This window comes from Tinamus guttatus, unplaced genomic scaffold (genome assembly GCF_059628265.1).
Source record: "Tinamus guttatus ecotype Peru unplaced genomic scaffold, ASM5962826v1 Tinamus_guttatus_pri_ptg000188l, whole genome shotgun sequence".
In the NCBI taxonomy this organism is placed as follows: Eukaryota; Metazoa; Chordata; class Aves; order Tinamiformes; family Tinamidae; genus Tinamus; species Tinamus guttatus.
In genome coordinates, this window is record NW_028288722.1 from 655,972 (window position 1) to 678,265 (window position 22,294).

At 50.7% G+C, this 22,294-nt stretch overlaps 1 protein-coding gene across 1 annotated transcript; it reads right to left on the reverse strand.

Annotated features, from left to right (window-relative positions):
* Positions 1–634: 634 nt before the first annotated feature.
* Positions 635–22,141, reverse strand: EVPL (envoplakin). Its single transcript, XM_088523457.1, has 22 exons — positions 22,068–22,141; positions 16,798–16,897; positions 16,087–16,289; positions 15,262–15,385; positions 14,358–14,483; positions 14,137–14,175; positions 13,207–13,368; positions 12,937–13,044; positions 12,555–12,650; positions 12,045–12,170; positions 11,401–11,547; positions 10,850–11,004; positions 9,679–9,776; positions 8,981–9,162; positions 8,083–8,261; positions 7,709–7,847; positions 6,911–7,104; positions 6,218–6,368; positions 5,894–5,977; positions 5,698–5,808; positions 4,779–4,871; positions 635–4,113 (listed from the first exon to the last, which is right to left on the reverse strand). The coding sequence occupies exons 1-22, from the start codon at positions 22,139–22,141 to the stop codon at positions 664–666; spliced, it is 6,141 nt and encodes a 2,046-aa protein (XP_088379583.1). The 3' UTR covers positions 635–663.
* Between the last annotated feature and the right edge of the window lie 153 nt (positions 22,142–22,294).

A 22,294-nucleotide genomic window follows, 5' to 3' on the forward strand; every position in this document is an offset into this window, starting at 1 on the left:
CATTCAGTAGTTACCCACAGTTAGATGGGATCAAAGATAATATAAAACTACACCCTTCTATGACCAAGTCCTCTTTTCAGAAGTGTTCAAATGAACAGAGGCCCATAGGCTCTCAGTTTCAAGGACAAAGAAAAAAAAATTTGAAAGATATTAATTCAAACCTAGAAATAAATTCAGCTTGGAGATAAGAGGGAATTAAGGGTCCTGATCTCTCCACAGATTGGGCTGCAAGGCATAAAACTGTAAAGCAGTGGGAAGTATGGTTAGTCCCCCAGGCAACTTCAGGGTTCAGAGAGGACACAGCCACAGACACACGTTTTCTATGTTTATTGCATGCAGAATAATGACCCAACCTGAAAACCCTCTTGCTTTCCCCGCCGTTCTGGGCATAACCACATTTAACCTACCCCAAGCGGAGTTCGTGCAAACCACCCCATTTTGCTCTCCCAGCAGCACGTGATGGAGACTGCTGTGTGCACAGACCTTCTCACACTCACCATCCCTTTTCCTTGCACGGCCAGGCTGTGTTGGGAAGCAGGGAGAGCCAAGAGAGAAGACTACAAAACCCTAAATGATGCCCCATTCCTCTGTGATCAGTCCTGTCACTGGGGAAGAGAGGTGTTGAAGGGATGAACTCCTGATCCCGTCCAAACCTGGATACATTCATTGCCTGAACCGTGAGAGCTTGGGGGAATGGCTCGCCTGGTGGTAACGCTGATACCCCTCTGACGTGGCTGGCAGCAGCAGGAGGCTGCTCAGCAAATCTTTTTGGCAGAGCGCCATGGCTTCCTTGTAATTTATCTTCTCCTTAGTGATGGGGTCAATGAGATCTTTTTCATAGTTGGACTCATCCTGGAGCCTGTTGGCAAGGTCACCTGTTATCATCCCTGTCTGGGCAGCTTCTAGCACTGGGATGCGACCTGTTTTTTTGGGATCTATGAGCCCTCCAGTGAGATGCTGGACCTCCAAATAAGGGAAAGCACTGTCCTTGGTCATCCATCCCTTCTGAACTGCTTCCCCCACGGACAGCCTCCTCTTGGTCACTGGGTCCTCAATCCCTGTGAAAGCTTTCTGGGCATTGAGCAGTCTCTGCATGTAGGTCCTGTCGATCAGCCCCCTCTCGATTGCCTTGTGGACTGAGAATCTGTCACGAGAGATGAGGTCTATGATGCCCCCCGTGGCAGCTTGAGCTTCCAGGAGCTTCTGAGCTGTCATGGGATCAATTAGTTTCCGAGCTATGGCAGATTTGATGTTGAACTTGGTGTCCGTGGTGGTGTCATACACGCCAGCGATGGGAGACGTGTCATCACAGACTCCCTTCTGAGAAGCAAGGGGAAAGAAGCTTTGGGTTTGGTGAGTGGTGGGTGATGGGAGTGGGGATTTGGAGATGATGGAGCCAATGGAGAGGGAGGTGGGAGGCTTGGATTCCCCAGCCACCAGCAAGGCAAATTCAGAGATGGGAATCTTGCCATCCCGATACAGCTGGTACTCCTCCTTGGTGATCCTCCTCAACCTTAGCGCATCGTCAATGGAGTACTGCTTCCCGCTTTTCTTGTCAAGGAGAAGGGAGACTTCCCCATTTGGGCCAAGGGTGGTGACTTCCTCCCAGTCGCACTCCAGCTCTTGCAGCTGGATGTACTGGCCCCTGTCTATGATACCTTTCTTGTAGGCTTCGTAAGGGGACATATCCTTCCCTGTTTCAGGATCCAATATAGAGATCTTAGTGGAGAGGTTTGTCTCTCTCATCTGGGTTTCATGATTAATTTCTTCACGGTTGACCCTGGACTGGAGATCTCGAATGAAGCGCTCTTTGTTGTAGATCTGGTCCTTCTCTCTCAGGATATCTGCCTCTAGCAGAGAAAACTCATGTTCTAGCTGCTTCTTCTTTTGCCTGTCATTCTCATTCCGTTGACTGAGCAGCTTGGACTCTTCTCGAAGGAAGAGGACTTTCTGCTGCTTCTGCCTCTCCAGCTCCCTCAGTTCACTCTCCATGTTGGCTCTCTCCTGGATGGCCAGGTTCCTGGCTTTCTGCAGCTCTGTCTCCTCACGAGCCCATGTCCTTTTCATGCCTTCAGCTCTCTCAATCTTCTCTCTGAGTCGCCTTATCTCCTCTTCTGCCTTTTGCTTGGCCCCCCTCTCCCTGCTCAGCAGCTCCCAGATGCGTGCACGTTCACTCTCTAGTGCTCTGTCCTTTTCCACTCGAATCACTTCCTTGTAGATGGTCTTCTCTTGGGATTTTTTCTTCTGCAGGACATCAACTTGCATCTGCAGGTTCTTGCATTCTCTCTGCAAGTTCAGCACCTCCATCTTCTCACGGTCCAGCTCTAAGCGCAGGTTGCTAGCAGACTGTTCAAGGACTGGATCCTTCTCCAGCTTGACCACTTCTTCCATGATGATCTTTTCTTGCACAGGGGCTGGGCTCTCCTCCAGCTCCTTTATCCTCAAGGTTATTTGTCTCATATCCTTCTCCAGTGCAAGCCTCTTGCTTCGATCCTCCTGAAAGTTGAGCAGCTTCTCTTGCTCTTCCACTAGTGCACGAAGCTGCTGCACGTCACGTTCCAGACGGCGTCGGTTGCTCACCTCCTCGTCCAGACTCCGACTCAGCCTGTTGTGCTCATCTCGGAGCTTTGGATCCTTTTGAGTCAGAATCACCTCTTGGACAACCACTTTTTCCTCTGGCTTTCGCCGCTCCAACAGCATGTATTTATTCTGCAAGTCATAGATTGCATCCTCTGCAGCTCTCCTCTTCTGAGATATGTTACGCACCTCTTGGCGGAGGCGGTCAGCTTCTTTTTCCAAGAGTGGATCGTTCTCATATCGGATGACTTCCTTGTTAACCAACTTGGTTTCCACCTTGGATCTCTCTCTCTTCCATTCATCTCTTTCACCCTTCAGCCTAATGAGCTGCTCTTGGGTCCTACCATTGGTGTTCACTAGTTCATTGAGTTGTTCTTTCAGCCTATCGATTTCTCTAAGAATTTCTGGACTCTTCTCATGTTTTACCACCTCCTCTATAACTTCCTTAAGCTCTACCACTGGTTTCTGTGACCGGAGAATATTGAGCTCTGCTAAGGCCTCTTCCACTTCACTGTCAATCTTTGTCCTTTTAAGAGTAATTTCTTGCAGCTCCCTTTTCAGGTGTGCAATTTCCTTTTCTGTTTCTGGATCCACCAGGAAAATCTCATTGACCCTCTCTTTAACCTCTACCCTTGGTTTTTGCTTCTCTGCGACACTGTACTGGCTTTGCAGCTCTCCCAGTTCACCTATAAGCATCAAGTTCTTGCTCTTCTCTTCTTCAATCAGAGTTTTAAGCTTAGAAGACTCTTTCAATAACTCTGGGTCCTGCTCTACCTGCTTCACCTCTTTCACAATAATTTTGGGCTCTACTGTTTCAATTAGTTTTTCCACCTCCTCAATCTTGCTCTTCACCTTGTCTATTGCTTCCTCTGCAGATTTTCTCTCGAAGGCCTCCTCATCAATTTGTAGCTGCAAGGTCCTAATGGACTTCAGAGTTTCTGGGTTTTTCTCCAGTTTGATCAGTTCCTTCACCACCACTTTCTCTCTGATGTTAGGCTGCTTTTGCTCCAGAATGTATAGCTCTCTCTTATATTGCTCAAGTTCAGAAGCAGCAGTCAAACTCTCCTCCTGGAGTCGCTTGATCTCCTGCCGAAGACTGGCTGCTTCGCTATCCAGACTTGGATCTCTCTCAATTTTTGTAATCTCTTTGGTAAGGAGCTGGGCAGGGACTGCTGCCTTCTCCTTCCCCATCTGGACAAGCTTCTGGTTCATCACTTCAATGTGTTTTTGAAGGCTCTTCCTCTTTTTGCCTTCCTCTTCAATCTGCTGTGTCACCTTAGACAGGTTGCTCTCTACCTGTGGGTCTCTATAATATTCTACCACTTCCTTTTCTTCCACTCTTTCAATGGGCTTTTGCGCCTTTAACATCAGCAGCTTATTCCTGTTTTCCTCCAGATCCTCTTCAATCTTGGCCACTTTCCTCCTTTCCTCCTCTAACTGTGATTTTAGCCCCTCAGATTCCCTGTTTGACTTGTCTTGGTTTTCAGACTGATGGTTTTGTTCATGTACAGCTTGAATATCCTCCTGTACTTCCTTCTACAAGAAAAAAAAAACCAAGAAGATCTTTAAAGAAAGGGCAAGAAAACAGAGTCAGTCCTTGAAGAGCCTCCAAAGGTGCTTTACGTTGCCCTGTTGTACCCTGCGAGTGAGGGAGGAGGCTCCTGGCAGAGGTGCAGGGCACTGCAGTTTAATCACTTGCCCTCTTTGAGCACAGCAAATGAAGGCCATCCAGACTGGAGTACTTCCCTACCGGTGCATCAACCCTGGAAAGATGTGAAAGTCCCAGTGGCCCCTCTACAGTTATAAGCACTAAATTCTAGGCTTGTTCACAGATGAATCTCTAAATTCCTTGGTCTTGAGCATTAATTATATATGTAGCCTGGAGCAGCCATTAAGATTCTTCTTTATTTTCCTTTATTTTTTCTCTCTATCATAAACTGCAGCTTCATAAAGGATTGAGGGCCAACAGAGATGTTGGTCTGAATGTCAGGACTGTGTCAGTAAAAGTGTGGTTATTTTTAGCCTTTTCTCATAGGAGTTTCCATCCATTCTGGCGCTTCCTAACACCTCAATATAGAGATCTGGGAGCAGTTTGGAGGATCCCAGTTGAACAGACCGTGGACAGCTATGGAAGGCTCATTTCAACACCTCTCACTGAGTAGTGAGGGTAAAGTACCCCAGCACAAGCTGTTAGCAAGTACCTTCTCAACAATCTTCTTGGCAAAATTCAACCGGTTGAGCTGCTGTTGGTTTTCTGCCGCCAACTCCATATAGAGCTTGGTTACATCATTTTCCTGAAAAACAAACAGCTCTGAGGTCCTTGTCCCACTCATCCTGGCACTGTCCTTTTGGATGGTGTCACGCTCACCCACTTTCCCTTTTACCATAATGCACTTTGCATGCTGCGTCATTCTAGGGATTAGTGTCATCACCTCTGACTTTCTAAGCAAACTGAGGCACAGCGAGTATAAGGGCTTGTTTAGGACATCCAGATTTGGAGAAAATGTGACCAAGCAAGCACAGCATTCTGCAGTAATGCCCGTAAGGGTGGAAAATGACCTACTGTTTGCTAGGCTACTGCAGGAGAATGTCACTGATTTGAGGGCCCTCTGAACTCACTCCAGGAAAAATGCTTTTGGAAATAGAGCTGTGCCTACAGAGCCCTGTTTTATAATCAAACACCAAGTCATACTCAAAACTCAAGAGAGATCTGGCAAAACAGCAATGATCTACGCTGTTCTTTTTGGTCTGAATGCAGAGAATCAGTAAATAAAAGAATATAGCAGAGAACATTAAATAGACCGACACTGAGCAATGCCTATGCAACTCCACACACCTGCTCTGTAACATTTATCTTCACATATATGATATAAGGTAAGGAAATACCATCAACAGTCTTAGCCAAAGGTACAAGATACACCCCTATTTCTCGATCCCATGTGCTGTTTTGCCCAGTGGTGTTAGGCAAAGAGATCACTGATAACATTTGTCCTTGGGACTAAGACCATCACCAGCTGTGGCTGTGAGAGTGGATTAAGATTTTGCAGAGAAAACAGGACTGGGTAAGAAGTATATGACAGCATTTCCATGAGTTTCTGGTTTTTCAGCTTCATATTTTACCTGTGCCTGGATGCTTTCTTGTAAGGGGGTCACACGCAGCCTCTTGGCAGCAAAGTCTGTCAGGGCAGGATCCAGAGAGGAGCTGTATTTGCCTGCCTGGAGTTCATAGTCCTGTTCAGAGCAGAAACAGAAGAATCAGTTGGGATCTCTTGGGCAGGACATTAGGGGAGAACTGTGTAAGGGAACTCAACCGTACATTCAGGGTTGACTGCACGTTCTGTGATAGTCTGACCACTGCATTCTTCTCAGGTTCCTTTCCTTGGATTTCCTCCACCAGCCTCTGCAGGAGAAGGACACAATGTTGAGAATGTATAGAAAGACAGAAGCACATTAATACTCTTATTAGCAAGGGCTGCAGCTTATCCTGGTAGCAGAGAGGAGGATGGAAACAAGGGAACGTGTAGGAAGAGCCTCCTGGCCTGTGTAGGATCTTGGTTGCACTCACACTAGCACAAGACACCTACTCACTGATTTACCACAAGGTAAGGTTTCAGGTTGTGATGTTTGCCCTGGAACAGACCTTCTGTGCCTGCAGCTTGTAACTGATCTGGCTTGGCCCATCCGTGGTCTTGACTTGGTGCTTGGGTAGGTTGTTCATCCAAAACATCAGGTTCTCATTAGAGTTTTGGAACTGCTGGTAGGCAAGGTGGATATTTCTGAGGGTCTTCTCTCTGCACAGCATGGAGAGAAACAGGAAAATTCAGGGGAAAAGATGTGTGTGCGAGTTTCTACAAAGTCACTATGGTGAATGTTACCACTGCAAACATGAAGATAAAAAACAAGAAGGGACAGCTGGCATTGAGTAGGAAGAACATCTCTGTTCATCAGGTTTGTTATTGCAGCATGAACAGAACTCAGGAGATGAGAGAATTGAAAGGAAAAGGCAGGCGATAACTAGCATTGCCTGTGAACAGTGCTAAAGCACTGGGGTTTCCCACAGTAGGACAGCTGGGTCAGGCAGGAGCCACGACTCAGCCACTTAACCTTGGTCTTCTGCAGCTCTTGGGCAACTCTGACAAGGCTGTGCTGTGCATAGGAAAGCGGGCACTGCACACCACTGCCTGGGTGGGGTGCCCAGTACAACAGTAGGGATGTTTGGATCAGGGTCCTGTGATGAAAAACATCCTCTGGGGGCACTGATTCTAAAGCTTGTCCATGTTAGCCACGAAGAAGTCATGACTCTGCATGTGTAGAAGACTCCACAGTTCCTCACCGCTGATCCAGCTGGTCTGCGACAGCATGGTAGCGATCATTGAGAACCTGCACCTCCCGCCTCTGCCGGGGAAAGTCAGGGCAATACTCCTGGAAGTTGTTCTGCACAGCACTGCAGCTGTGCTCGGCATCCTTGAGACCCCGGTTCAGCTTCAGCACACAGTCTTCTTGGGCCACCAGCTCCCGCTTCATCTTCTGCAGAACAAGACACCTTCAGGTTTGCACCAGTCAAAATGCTTAACCAGAAACACCCTTCTTAGGACTATCCTTGACCATGCAGAAGTCAAGCTCTCAAAGATGGATTTGCAACATGGAAGAGGCAATATGGTGTGGAAGAGAAGTTCAATAAAGAAGGTGGAAAGCAAGTTGGGTTGGATGGTGCATGGAGCAGAAGGGAAGAGGTTTTGGGAAAGGCTAAAAGGATTTCTGCGAGCCAAGGCAGGAGCTGATGATGGGGCAGGGAGATTGGGAGCGGGAGAGAAAGGAGGGATGGGTGAGGGGCAGAGTAACAGCAAATGCACAGGAGAAAGAGCAGGCAATTGGGCTAGATGTTGTGGGGGGTTATAGCCTATGCTAGGAACCCTAAAAGTTCTCTGGGAGACAGACTTTTCCCAGCTAGCGAATCCAGGATAGCTTGCAACATCAAGGCAGAGCCTTCAAGGAACAAGTTGATATCCTTGGAAAGGCATCATCCCTGGTGTCTTGGAGTGCTCAAACAAGCAAAGTCCAGCTCCTCCATCCATTTCCACCTGAGCTCAGAGATCTCTCATCCCTGATGAAGGACCTGATGCTCCCCTACCTGCAGGTCATTCGCCCGATCCTGCAGGGCATTGGGGGAGGCAGGAATGATGCTATCCTGAGCCAGCTTGGCCTCAAACGTGCTGATGATCTTGTCTGTGTTCTCAATCTGAGTCTCCAGGTTTAGGGAAGCCTTGGCCCTGAGGAAGAGAAGGAAAGGTTAGTTATAGAAGACCCCATTCTTTCCCCTTTCTCTCTGATTCTAGGCTTATTTAACATTAGGGATTCCTGCGACATAGCAAAGCAGCAGCAGCCACAATGCAGTTATGCTGCTCAGTCAGATGTGTTGTGCTCCAACACGCACAGCATTGCCCAGACATCTGTCTTCAAGGTCTTCCTTCCTCATCCCCACCAGGCCCCACCATCATCACTCACTTCTCGCTATACAGGTTGGAGAGCATCTTGACATCATTGTATTTGATCCTGAGGGCATTCAGTGTGACAGGAAGCTGGGAGGCTGACGTGCTGGTGGGTTTCTTGGAAAGGTAGCTCTCACACTCCTTCTGCAAGGCATCCTTGGTAGCCCCCAGGTTCTCAAGTTTCTTGGTTGTTTCCTGGCACATTAGACGGGAGCAGAGTCACCAAACACAGCCACAGCAGTGCTCTTATAGAAATGTGTCCCCCCCCATAGGGGATTTAGCTGTGGGGCAAAGGGTGCAGAAGTCCTCTCATAAGGTGTGGGCCCTATAGGCACAGCCCCAACCAGACCATGACTGTCTGGCAATGGCAGGGCATAGAGAATATATCAGAATGAAGAGAGATGAAGAAATCTAGCTGCTTGAGTCCATCCTTCTGCCAGGGCTGATGAAGATCTAAAGAGCTGAACAGCTATGGACTCAGACTTTAGCTCAGAGACAAGGAGGGATCCAGGACACTTATTTTCCTCACTCTGTCACACCTACTGGACTGTACTCCCCATAAGTGAGACAGTTCCCTCTATCTTGTGTCTTTCATGCTATAGATTTGAAGGTGAGGGGGGAATAGCACCCCCATGACAAGGCTGAGGAACCTCCAAGAGTAGCAAGCTTGTCCACAGCTCTGGAAAGGAACAGACACCCTTGCTGAAGAGCTAAGCCAGGGAAAGAGTCTGCATTTTTCTAGGATCCAGTCCCACTTTGAGGGCTCAAGCCAGCCCAAAACCCCTGCAACTGCAGCAAGGTTTTCCCCTTCATAGCACCATTATCTCCCATGTGCTACATCAATTGTGTTCTGGCCCAAGGACACAGCACCACTAAACTTATCCTACCCTTGAGCTACCCTAAGAAACACCTACCTGTTGTTGTTTGATCCTCCTGGCAAGGTCATCTGTGGGATCGCCATAGTTCACTGGAGATCTCAGTCGATTCAAGACCTCTTTCTCTACCTGGACCAGGTCCTTGCCAATACTATCCAGCCTGCCGAGAAGCTGGTCAGCTTGGGGATCATCCTGGGCGATGGGTGCGCTTCTAGATGGAGCTGCAGCAAGACACGGATTAGGTAAGTCCCGTTACTCATTTGACATACCAGTCTTAGCATGTGGCCTTCTCCCCTGAGATCTGGCAGATATGGTCCAGCTCCATCTTCCTTTCATGACAGCCCTGATCCACCGCTGTGGGCACTGTGCAGCTAGCCAGGGGCTGGTATGTAGCCACTGCTGCCTCCTTATCCTATGAGTCCCAGCTAAGGAAGAAGAAAAACTGAGGGGGACCAAAGGAGGGTTGCAGATGCTCTGCAGCTGCTGATGGAGGAGGTGGTCAATCTCAGAGCTCTCTGAGGGGCAATGAATTGCCCAGAATCAAGTGAGTCCTTGGCAGCACCCTGAACTGGGGTATCCCATCTGCTGCTCTTTTCGGCAGGACACAGGGAATTCTCACAGCAACCTGCAGGTACCTCTGCCTGCATGTGCTCTAGGAGCTCTGCTCACCACGGGCAGCAGAGGAAGCGCACGGGTTTGCCATGGGGTGGGTGTGATGAAGAGCCGCCGCCACATACCCTGATGACTGGGTCTAACCAGCTCCTTGGGGCTGTGCCTCAGGGTGTTCTGCACCGCCGCGCGCTTCTGCTTCACCGTGTTCAACTCCCCCTCCAGCCTGTGAGCAAAGGGGAGAAGCATCAGCCCCAAACCTGCTGCACCGAGCAAGCCTTGACAGAGCCCAGCCTGCAACAGCTTCGTGCCTCTGCGGGGAAGGAGTCCCCAAGGGCAGCAGTAGCCTGAGCATTTGCAGCCTTTTGTAACTCAGAAATTTCCCTTCAGAAAGGGGAGAGCAGCAAAAACATGTGACTGGTGCTAGCAGCTAATTCCTTCCAATGGAGCCAGCGGTTCCCAGCTCTTGCCAGAAGCTACAGCGTAGTTCTCATCACTGCGGCACTTAGCAGCTTAGGGGAAGGCAGGTATAACTTGTTGCTGCTCTGGCTGTTGTCCTGGAAATGCTGGATTTTTTTTTTTTTTTTGGCAAGGATGATTCTCTTCCTAATGAAACTAGAGCTGAGAACAGGAGGCTCCAGAAGTACCAAAATCTCTGGGCTGAAAGAAGGTTGGTGGAACCAGGAGTCACTCCTGCCCGTCACGGGCATGCCCAGTTACTGCTGACTCTGAGCTTATCCCAGCACATATGCAGTCCTGTTTATCCAAGCACCTAAGGACATGATTGTGGTGATGCCAGATAGCTGCGTTACCACCACGTTCCATGGGAACCACAGAAACTGAGGAACCACACAGTGAACCTCCACGGTGGTTAAAAAAGCCCATATTCCAGTCTCCAGCTGGGTCTGCCTGGGAACAGATATCAGAGCTCAACTGTCAGGAGATAGTTCTGGCCTGTTTGGCAAGTCTCAAGCCCTAAATTGATTCTGAAATGGATTTAGTCAAATCTATGCAAGTCACATGCTTAGGTAAAGGAGTCAAGTCCGACTGCTGGAAATCTGTGACTGCAAGGACTAAGCAGTGCTGCTGAGGAATGGCAGGAAACTTCATGAGATAACCATGAAAAATCCCTCTTCAGCGGGGAAACAACATGGTACTGAGTATTTGGCCCTAGACTGCTTAGCTCTGGTGAGCCAAGAGGCCTGTTCCAGCTCTCTGAAGCTTGTGGCAGTCGGGCTGCCTATGACCAAAGAGTAAGTGCGAATGTCCTGCAAGCCAAGTTCTCCATTGCAGACTCACCTATTGACCTTGTCCATGGACTCAGGGTCTGGCGGAGGGATGGCAAAGCAAGCAGCAGGTGCCTCGTGGACAATGCCAGTGCTGCTTTGCACCACCCACATCTCCTGGTTGCTGTTATCTTTCAGGATGTATTTGTCACCCCTGGTCAACTGCACCTGGAACAGAGACAGAAAACCCAGTCAGAGTCTTGGCTTTCCTGTGCTGGGCCAGTTGCACTTCCTAGCACCAGCGAGGCTCCTGCTGCACAAGAAGGGACTCCCAGGGAACTGACAGAGCCAGGTTCTTAGGTTTGGCAGGGGATTGTGGCCTTTGCAAGTCTACAGGTACTTTGGTTCCACCGCAGAAACCATCTCTAGCCAGATATTAGTGGGATGTCCGTCTCCACCCTGGGAAGCCACGAGACACCCAGGAGAGTTGTCATCTCCCACACTTGGCTTGGAGGAGCTTTGCACTGGATTCCTCCCACCTTGGAGCAAAACATGGCTAGACCAATGAAAAGAGGAATCCAAATGCCCATCTCTTCTGAGGGTAACCACTGGCTGGGTCCTCACCTCTCCAGCATCCCAGTCGCACAGGGTATCCAAGGTGAGGGGCTGGGAGGAACGCATCCTGCGCAGTTTCAGTGGGCTGATCTCTTTACTCCTTCTCTTCAGGTCAGTGATGCTCTTCTCTGCCTGCTTCACCACCTTCTCCTCATTCTAGACAAAGCAGGGAAGACAGTTGTTGTGAGCAGGTTTGGCACCAACAGTTCACACTGTTGCAAGTATTCTGGAGGCAGTTGTCCATCCTTCGGTGGTCACTGCCAGGGTGGAGTCAGGAATTTCTCTGTTCTTTAACTCTCCATGTCCTCTTCTTCCCCCTCTTCATTTTCCACAGCCTCCTCTGTTTCATTCACTCATGGCAGATCTGCCCTTGAAGGAACAGCCTGCCTGAGATGCATTACACATATGAGAAGATACCATACTGAACGTGTCCCTCCCTTCTCTCCCTGGAAAACATTCCTTTCCTGTCTGCATCCCACCCCTGGGGTCAGATTTCTTTGTTCCCTGGGATGTGCTTTCCCGGAAGGATTATTTACCAACCTCATCTCTTTCCCTGTTCTTATTTACAGAGAGATGCAGTAATGTTTGGTATATGTATGAGACGTAAGATCTCCCTTAAGCCTAGTGAGTGCCAGGGACCCCGAATACCTCACCTCCAGCTGCAGCAGCAGATCTGACACCACTCCAGGGCTGTCTTTGTCGAAGTTGCTGTATTTGGTGTCCAAGTCAGAGCTCATCTTCTTCAGGGAGTCGCTCACAGCTTCAGCATCATCCTGGAACTAGACATGTGGGCAGGAAAACTGTCAGGGATGGGAAGACATTGCTGTCTCCCTGCCTCCATGGAGGTCTCAAGGTTCCCACCACAATATGCCTGGGACTCACAAAAGCCAACAGACCCCTCAAAGCTTATGCTTGCACAATGCCTTAACCACAGCAATACTGATTTCAACCAACAGACATTTCCCAGGTAATAACCCTCAGTTATGCCCCTCTCAGTCCTTCATCGCAGCACTAAAGGACTGTGCTCGGATATATCTCACCAAAATATCCTGACCGGGTGCAAATGAAAGATCTCTCATCCCAATCCCTTCATTGGAGCCAGGCTACCCACTCCAGCCTGACACAGCTACACCAAGGCCTATGCTCTCCCCTCTGCTCTTTACCTTCTTATAGCTCTCCACGCTTTTCAGGTGACTCTCCTGGCAAATGCAGAGATTCAGGAAATTCTGCCACTCGTTCTTCAAGGCTTCCTGGTGAGTCTGTGGGAGGACAAAGCGCCTCTCAGTGGGATGTGGCTAGTCCTACCACCCCACGATCAGATGGGAGGTAAAGGCTTTTGTTGAGCAGCAGCAGAGCTATTCCCAGGCACTGCTTGATCCTGGACACAAGCAAGGACATCGGCTCTTCAGGGACTTGACTCACACAGAACAGCCACCATTTCTCAAGGAATCTTACCTCCAACCTATTTTTTGTCTCTTGACTCACAGATTATGTAAAGAACTTCCCTTCTCTTACAAGGTTTTGGAGGACACCCCTTTTCTCTACCTGGATAGGCTTGACAGCTGGGTGCTTCAGTTCAATCATCCTGTCACCATCGTCCTGCAGGTTGTTCACAAACTCCTCCTGGTTAAGCAGCTCGTTGGATTTGAAATTCTGAAGGGGAAGAAAAACCTCCCTGCAGTGAGAGTGAGTGGCGAGCACAGAGCAATGTGCCCTTGGGCACCAACCCCACATGGCAGAGAAAAGGCTTCCTGAAGACCTCCTTTCCCCATGGTCTATGGGCACGTGGGGCACTCTGCCCTCCCTGACGCTCACCTCGTACTCCCGACGCACTGCCTGGGCATCCGTCATTTGGTCGCTCCAGTCCTGCTTCAGGATCTTCTTCTGCTGGCCTGCGAGGTAGCCCAGCTCCTTGGCACAGCCCTGGAGGTGCTGGTACAGGCTGCCCAGGCTCTGCCCTCGCCAGATGGAGGCTTTCTGTCCAATTGCATGAGAGAGAGGATATTGGTGCCTAGAAACTGAAGTGTGCAGACCAAGCAGCCCATTGCCTCCCTACACCTCCTCTTCCTCAAGACACTGCTTGTATTGTGCATCCGCCAGGAGATTCCCAGAGAGCTTTAGGAGGCATCTGCCGCCACTTGTTCTTATCTGATGGGACCGTCATTCTTTCTCCTTCACAAACAGGATGTGTTTGTCTAACCAGAATCTCAGGTGCTGGCTGGTGCCTCAGGGTGTATGAGAACAGCCTCAACTCTGAAATACTTCTCACAAATGCCCTTCTTCAGCAATAATCTTTATGGGCTCAGCTGGATAAACCCAAGACCTTTGTCTTGGCCATCTCCTTTGCTCCAACAGCTCATTGCCTCTCTGGAGGCCTTGTTAGGGACTGGTGCAGACCTCATAGTTAGCAATGCAGATTTGGAACATCCTGTGGACTGGAACAGGGTTTCCTGCTGCAGGTATCTGTAACCCTTTGCTCATGGATACATAGGCAATTCCAGAGTGATGATTCACATAGGCAAGAGGCCCAGATCTCACTCTCAGCATTGCCATGAGAGCAGCAATCATGCTTTTTATTAACATCCAATTCAAGGCGGGTGAGGATGAAGGGAAAGAAAATGAGGGACAACTTCAGTGTGCAACACTAGAGATAGCTCCTGCCCTGATCTGGGTATTCCCTCTCTGCTGGGGGAAAGAGTCACCCTGTACTATCCTCACTGTCCAGAAAGCCACTGAGAACCTTACCAGCAAGTCCTTGTACTGGCTCTTCAGATCTGCCACATCCTGAGTTGCAACACATCCGGGACCAAGGGGTAAAGAAAAAGAGATAAGAGCTGTTACCAAAAACCCAGCTGTGACGGGTGCTGGTAAGCTGAAGGGAAGCACTTCACAAGAACCAGTCCCCTGGCCTCTGTCTGGATAGCTCTGTCCTAGCAAGAGTTAGAGGAGATAGAGGGACGTCTTACCCCAGAGCGGAGGTTCTTGATTTGGAGGCCATAGGCCTCAATCTCCTTCTGGAGGATGTTGTGCTCTGCTATTTGCTTTTCCAGCTCTGGCACACTGGGGCCATACTGTCCTGTGTTGATTTGTTTCTGTACAAAGAGAGTTATGCAAAGATTAATGCAAGAGGTCATATTTTAGGTAGAGACCAGGGTGAGTGCAGGCAGAACATAAAAGGGTCTCATACTACTCCAGGAGGACAGGAAGGGAAGGGATTTTGCAGTTATTTACTGTGATTTCTGTAGGCTACCATTTATTCAGCCACTGAGAGGGGCAAAGAGAAGACAGCCAGGCCATCTAAACCCAGGCAGCCCTCGCTCCAGCCTACAAATCTAAGCTGAGCCAGCTGCATTTCCAGTGACAACATGCAGTGGATACACACAGTTATCATCAAGCTTTCAAGGGAACCCAAGTTGATTCCAAACCAGGCACCCCACATACCCACGAACTTACAGCATTAAGTCATAGGATTTATGGCCATAAAGTTCTTGAAGACCATCACTTCTCCAAGCTTTCAGTCCACAGTGTCTCCACCTACACAATCCCTGGTAGCTCTTAATCTGAACAGGTCAATCTAAAGGTCCTCTTGATGGCTTTAGCAGGTGGGAGGAAAAACCTTCTCCTCCTCCCCAGAGCACTCAGAATTAGTTCTACCATGTGCCTGTTGCTGAGGCCTACAGCGCCTGGCAGAGTCAAAGATGAACGATCGCCCAGCTCGGACAACAGCGTGCTCAGCCATGGTGTTTTAGTTGGAGGGAAAGGAGGCAGAAAGATCCCTAATCTCTTCTGCCCTTTTCTTTTTCTGTCAATGGCAGGCACTTTCTGGCCTTGTAGAAGTTATGAGATACATGTAAATACATCTACTGTTACCATCTTCTGATCCAGGATCCTGACCCAGTCTACCCTGGGCCCCACATCAGGGATATTCAGCTTTTCATAGAGGCCCCGGTACTCTGCACACTGCTGTGTCACACGGTCATGGAGCTGCTGGATGCTGCAAGAAGGAAAGGCACATGTGTCTGTGTCAGTTTGGAAGGGAGAGAGACCAGGTAGGGTTTGTGGAGTCCAAATTTCACCTGTAAGACTAAATCGTTGTCTTTTTGTGACACTGACCTCCTTCAGCAATGGAGGGATGTAGCCTGGTGCTCTCAATTTCTAAGAATGTCTCGGACATTCCATCTCAGAAGAAAGATGGGAATAACTGCTGGGAGATTGGGATATCCCTTCCCATCCAGGAAACAATTCTCCTTTCCTCATTTCCATCCAGAAGGGCTGGACAGCAAAGCAGTGAGGGGGCAAAGCGCTAGAGGCCAACCAAAGTTCTCCCCTTCAAACAGCCAAATGACTCTCTGTGCTTGTATTAGGACCGGCCTCACTTCCAAGAAAAGTACATTTGCCCTAGGCACACAGATCATGAGTGTGGCACACCATTTAGCTCAGCATTCATCTAGAAGTTTCCACAAGAGGTCCCAGTTAAGGTCAGGAGCTCTTTAGTACCAGCTATGTACAGACAACAAAGACCAAATCCGGGTGTGACAGTGATCCCTGATGACTGCATTGAGGCTAGAATACAAGAGGAAAAGGATGAAACAACTTATACATGGCAATGACTGGCGTCAGCTTAGAACCTCAATCTATCTTGGGCCTCCCAATTTGTCAGGGCCCTGATGGTGCCAGCTCCCCTGCCACACTCACTCTTTCTCTATCTCAATAGCCTGGGGGTGCTTCAGCCTCTTAGCACGGTCCACGTCCAGGAACAGGTCTTTCAGCAGGGTCTCAGCCTCCTTCAGGTTCCTGGCGTTCTCTTGCTGGAACTCAAAGGCCTTGTTCTTTTGGTAATTGCTGGTGTCCTGGAGCCCAGAGAGGACAGAGGGGAAAAAAAAAAAAAAAAAAAAAGCCTGGTTGGCCCACACAGACATTTCAACACTCTCCCTAGCTAATGTGGAGGGCCTGAATGTTCAACACTCAGAAGGATCCAACTGCAGAGGAATCCTGACACAAGGACACAGCTGGGGAAAAGATCCCCATGCAGCACTTGCTTCAGCATCTGCCCCAGGGCATCGCACTGGTCAAGCTGGATGCCTGCATCTGGGTCTACTGGGAGCTATAGGGCCAATATAAGGCCATGCTGTTGCAGTACAGATGTAGGTGATATAGCCCAGGCTGTAGGAAACAGAAGGTTTGAACAACGACCATAAAACATGAAGACTAGTATTTGGGAGGCTCCAATACACAGGCCCAGATGTGGGGTACTCTGTTCCTCCCCAGCTTCCAGACAGCTCTTAGACCTGCACTGACAACCTGGTGCACAGAGCAGGCAGCTGATCTGTTGTCCTGAGCACTGGTTTTTAAGTTATCCCCTTGCTAAAGTCCTTCATCTTCTCACTGCTCTTCACCACAACTCACCTGCTTGAGTTTGGACTGTGTCTCCAGGATGTCCTTCTCCACCTGGTCAGCATTCGCCTGCATGCGGGAGATGAGCACAGCCAGCTCATTGGTTGAGGACCTGAGAGAGGGGACAGCAAAGTAGCCAGGTGGGTAAAGGCAATGACCACACTCCTCATCACTGCCCAGGGCCTGAAACAAATCTGTCTCTTCAGGCCTTTACCCCACATTTTCTCAGGCTCTAAAGAAGTCCAAGCTGTGGCCGAACGCATAGATGCGCATCCGCCATGCGCAGACAAGCAGGTGATGCCTGGGTATTACCTTCAGTAGGCTGAAGGCAACGGGCAGCACATTCAGAGAGCCTGGGCACTTCTTCTGCAGAACTCCTGAGCAAGGGCTGCTGCAAATGCTGTAAAGTTTGTGCTGGTTCAAAAAACAGTGGAGGGACAAATGGAAACCCTGGAGGACTCCCAGATACACAGATGCCATCTGGATTGGGAAGTCCTGAAGCCCCAGAGAGCTGGAGGCTGAGAGCGCATCCTGTGGAGGTAGCACAATATGCTTGCCCTGTTTAGAGGCTGTTCCCTCAGCTGGACTGGTCCCTGCCCTTGGCTGCTGGCAGAGGTGGGCTAGATGACCCCTCAGCTTGATGCAAAATGGCCACAACGTGGTCTTGTTTGATGGTAGGTGCTCTGCAGTTGAGCCACCACCTCCTGTCGTGGCAAAGAGTCCAGGGAATACCTCCAGGCACTGTGGTCTTGGCTGCCACACTGCCACACAGACTGTTGGCTGTGGTAGTCATGCGGCCTCTTGGGCTCAGAGGACAAACTTCCCGTGGCAATAGCAGAACTACAGCCATCCTAGAGCCCAATGAAGGTTCTCTACTTTTCCTCAACAGCACCTGTCCCCATCCTACTGTACCTCACCTCAGTGCTGTCACAGCTGCTTGGTACCACTATGATACTTATTCCATCACCTCTAGCATAGATAAGTGCTCAGAGTCCTGCTGGGCAGCTGCAGTCTCAAAGTGCCCAGCGGCTAAGGAAGCACAAACAGTAGTGCCACCTCTGCCCTTATGTTCTGTGGCTTTTAATAGTGCCTGCCCGTGGGGACAGAGCTGACCTCACCCTCCAGGCAGGGAGCATGCAGCATGCCAGGATGCAGGAGCAGGGATGGACCCACGGATTTATGGCTCTGGATTGCTTCTGGTGGGGCAAAGCTTGGCAGAAGCTGAGCTGAGCTTAAGTGCTGGCTTTAGGGTCTGAGATAAGGAGCAAAAAAGTTTGACTGGCAGCAATGCTGCCATCCTGCTGCTGAGCCATCCACATCCACCTTTCAACCATGCCATTTCTCCTCCAGCTCTTGAATTCAGCAAAGGATCAGGGGGATGCTCCTCCACACGGTAGAGCTGTGTTTCACCCAAAACGGATGAGACATCCCTGCAGCTGCAGATGTACTGGCACAAAGAGCCAGGCCTGGCCAAAGCCACATCAAAAATAAACTACATGGACAAAGACAAAGCGCGTGCACCCACCTATCTGCAGATGTGCCCATTGCTGGACTGACGCAGAGTGACAAGAGCAACAGGAGGAAGAAATCATGTCCATTAACAGCATTTAACTGCCCTCCAGAGCTCTAGTTATTCCATGGCTCATATCAAGGGCTAGAGCAGACACCGAAGTGTTCATCCATTACAGCCCCACATGACTGTAAAGCACCAGGTAGTGGTACGGTCTCCCTTGGTGAAGGGCTTGGATCCACAGAAGACAGTTTCCACTCAGCTCAGCTCACGCTGATCATTGCCAAGCCCTTGTTACCCCAAAGGTGAGGCAGCCGTAGTGCTCCTGCTCACAGCATCCACCTGATCCCTTTCTCCGACTCCTCCCTCATTCCTGATTTCCCAAGAGGGTGGCACAGGCCTGCAAGGCAGCAGCTTCCAACTCCCTCTGGGGCTTTGGGTGAGCAGCGTCTCCCGGCCAGACCTCACCTTCCCCGCGTGCAAGATGCAAGGTCAGCAAAGGGAAGGAGAGAACCGCTGTGCTCGGACAGTGCCCCCTTTTGCAGGGACCCTGGGAACAGGGAGACTAAGTAGGGTGTCATCATCAATAAAGTATCACTATCTGGTACGATCTGCCTTCTATATCCCATCTCTGCCTTCCTGGGATAAGCTGCAATGCTTATGGAAATGAAGGATGGCCCCAGGTCCAAAGCACAGCAGGGTGGCCTGAAGAGAGCACCACAGAGCCAGCACATCGTCCCCTTTGAACCTGAATGGAAACACCAAGAGGTCCCACCTCCCCAGGGGGTTACACAATCTCCCACTCATCCCTGACGCGCCAGGAATGAGGTGGTGTCCCATGAGCAAATACCTGAGCACCACCCAGCTTTCCTGCAAGGGAGGAGAGAGTGAGTCACGGGCTGGCCGGCATCCCGGGGGACGGATGCCTGCCACGATGGGCTGCGGAAGAGCCTGCTCCTGCTCAAGGGGGCTGGCTGAATTCAGCTGCCCCATGGGAAGAGTTTGGATGGGATACCCAGCCCAAGGTCTGTTCTAATGGGACTGGGGATACGTTTGTGTCACTTCCAGCCAGGGAAAACTTGAGATCTAGCCTTCCCAGGGAGGATAGACTGACAATAAAAAAAAAAAAAAAAAAAAAAAAGGTTTTTGGCTGCAGGGAACATTGGGACACACCATCTTGGTTCATGAAGAGGGATCCATGCTTCACCCTTCTTTAGGCCAAGCCACAATGAAAACACTGGTCTGAAAAGACCTCAGCAAGCACCTGGTCACAAGACAGAAGCAATGCCTTTGATGCTCGTGCTCAAACCAAGGAGGCAGAGCTGGCCATATAGGAGCACTGGGGTCAGCCTTGTCCATCCTCACCTTGGCCTGCCTCTGCAGTGCACAGCACACCGAGGTTAGAAATGAGGATGACATTGGGAAGAACTTGATCCTCAGGAAAGAAGCGGTGCTTCTCAGAAACCATCACCTCCAGAGAGCAGAGGAGCTTCTCAGTACGGCTGGGGAGTGGAGAACCAGGAGGCCCTTGTGCAAGCCTTGTTGGGCTGCGGGAGAGAGACCCTCAAGACCCTCTATCCAGCAGAAGCTGGGCTGGGAAAGGGACATGCCAACCCTGTAAGCAGCTGAAGAACTGTAGAGTCTGCAGAAGACAGTGTGGATGCTCAAGCAGGGCTGAAGCTCTGAGAAGGGGTGGTCTGAAAGGAGAGAGATGTCTACAGGGAAGGCCTGAATCAGCCGCAGGTCTTGCTGAGAGATAACTGAGGACAGATTAGCAGAGCTCCTCTTCCTCCTCAAGATAATCCTAGTTGACCTTCCTCCCTAGGGCTATTGTATGCCTAGAGGAGGTAGAGCACTATTAACATCGTTATTAACTGGTATTTCTCATACCACTTTCTGTCCCCAAGACAGTGAAGTGTACACAGAGAGACGGTACCTCTTAGAAGAAACAGGACAGTCCACTCGCTCTAAGCCACATCTGCCAGAGCATGTCCAAGCAGGACTGCGCCCCTATCCAAGTCCAGCTCCCCCATTCCTTCCTCCAAACAAGTCTCTGACTTTGTCCAGCTGCAGGATGGACCTCAAAGCTGGGTGCTTTTCCCCTGACACACAGGAGTCCTTGCACGCTCTGATCCATCACCCTGAGCCTCCCTCTGTGCTGGAAATGGGTGTAGCACTCACATGAGGCCTTTGAGCCTGCGCCCATCCTCCCAGCGAAGGCATTCAGCGATCCCAGGAGACAATTAATTCCCAGCTTTTGCCAACTACCTCCAAAACCACCCACAGTCCTTGCAAAGATCATCCCAGGGCAGCCAGTCCAGCCAAATCTGAGGCAATCCCATCCTCCCCAGAATTTTCCCTTTCATCCCCACTAGCATGTCCTATCCTAGGGAGGGGCAAAGCAAGGTTCCTTCCAGGGCCAAACCTTTACTTGCTATGAACTCTTCAGGATATATTTCCTGAGAGGGCCAGGAACACCTGTGGGTGATCAGAATTTGCTTGCAGCCATTTGCAGAGCGCATGTTGACACCTGGTGCTGAGACAATTAATTCTCCTTCATTTCCTTAGCTAATCTGGGCAGGATGATGATGACCAGGCCCCAGGCTGTGGCCAAGAAAATTAGCCCTTTTCTGGTGGTCAGAACCATCTAAAACAAGCACAACTGGAGAAGCAATTGCCGCACGTCTGTCTCCAACCTCCAGCCTGCATGGAAAGGTCTCACCTGGATGTGGTTGGACTCTGTTTATCTCAAGAGGCTCCTGCTGGGAAAGCGTGTGGCCCCAAAGATCCCCTCAGCACAGCCAGGACTACAGAGCGCCACAAAGCTCAGCTTGAAGTTTATAGCCCAGTTGTGGAAGCCAAGACACGACATGGGCTGGGGGAGCTGGATAGATGTGTTGGAAGGACTGAAAACCCAGGCTAACCCAGGCAAGCTCCAGGGTTTCTAGGGGAGCATCTCACTTCTGCTGGGCTCAGACAAAGGCCTTGTCCAATGGGGCAAAGGATCAAATGTGGAAAAGAGCAGCCTTTGCCGAGAGCCCCTTTCTAGCCAGAGGCTGGAGTCCTGCTGGCCCAGAGCAGCCACCACCCTCGGCAGGTGGTTGCCGACACAGGGCTTGACCCCTATAAACCGCAGTGAGTGCCAGCGCGGGCCGCGTCCTCCCCGGTGTCGGCACACAGGGCATCTGGGGCTGGTGGCCGCGAGCGACACAGCCGATGCCCCCTCTTCTGATGCAGACCTTGTGCCCTGGCAGCTTCCTCAGCCTTTCACCCTGGCCGGGCACAGAGATTCCTGCAGAACCAGCCCCTTGACGCCGCAAAGGGCAAAATTGCTGAAGGAAAGGGGAAAAATAGTCCTGAGATGGAAACTGCAGCTCAGAGAAGGGAGGAGACCTCCCTCTCTTCGGGGACACCTTCGGCCCGGGTGAATCATCTCCTCTCCTCCTGGTCCCGTCACATCCATTGCCCCCTAGAGCTCAGTGACTCTCTTTGGGGGAGGACACGGCTCTCAGACCCCTTTGGTGCTACCTGAGATGGGCCTGAAAGAGCCAGCTGAGCTGTTTCGCCAGCAGAGAACCAGTCTGCCATCACCAACCCTGATCAGAGCAAACACCCTGCCGACAAACCCACCCGTTGCCCATCTCAGCCCTCTGAGGCCAGGGCGGCACCGGACTGAGCGTCTCCGTTGGGATCCCCATTCCCGGGGCAGCATCACGCCAGGCTCTGCCGCTAGAAGAGCCCTGGGCTCAGGGAGACGAGGAGCTGCACTTACTTGCTAGGCTTGGCAGGAGAAGCTCTGCTCGGGGAGCTGGTTCGCGGGGAGCCCTTGCCCGCCGCCTTGAACATGTTGGCGCAGACCCCAGCGGTCTCTGCAGCGCAGTCGCGGCTCCGCGCTCCGCTCCGACGGGCGCGAGGGCAGGGCCGGCAGTGCTCAAGAGCGGCTCCCAACAGGCTCCTCCCCGAGCGCAGGTGAGCAGAAGCCGAGAGAGGCGTTTATGA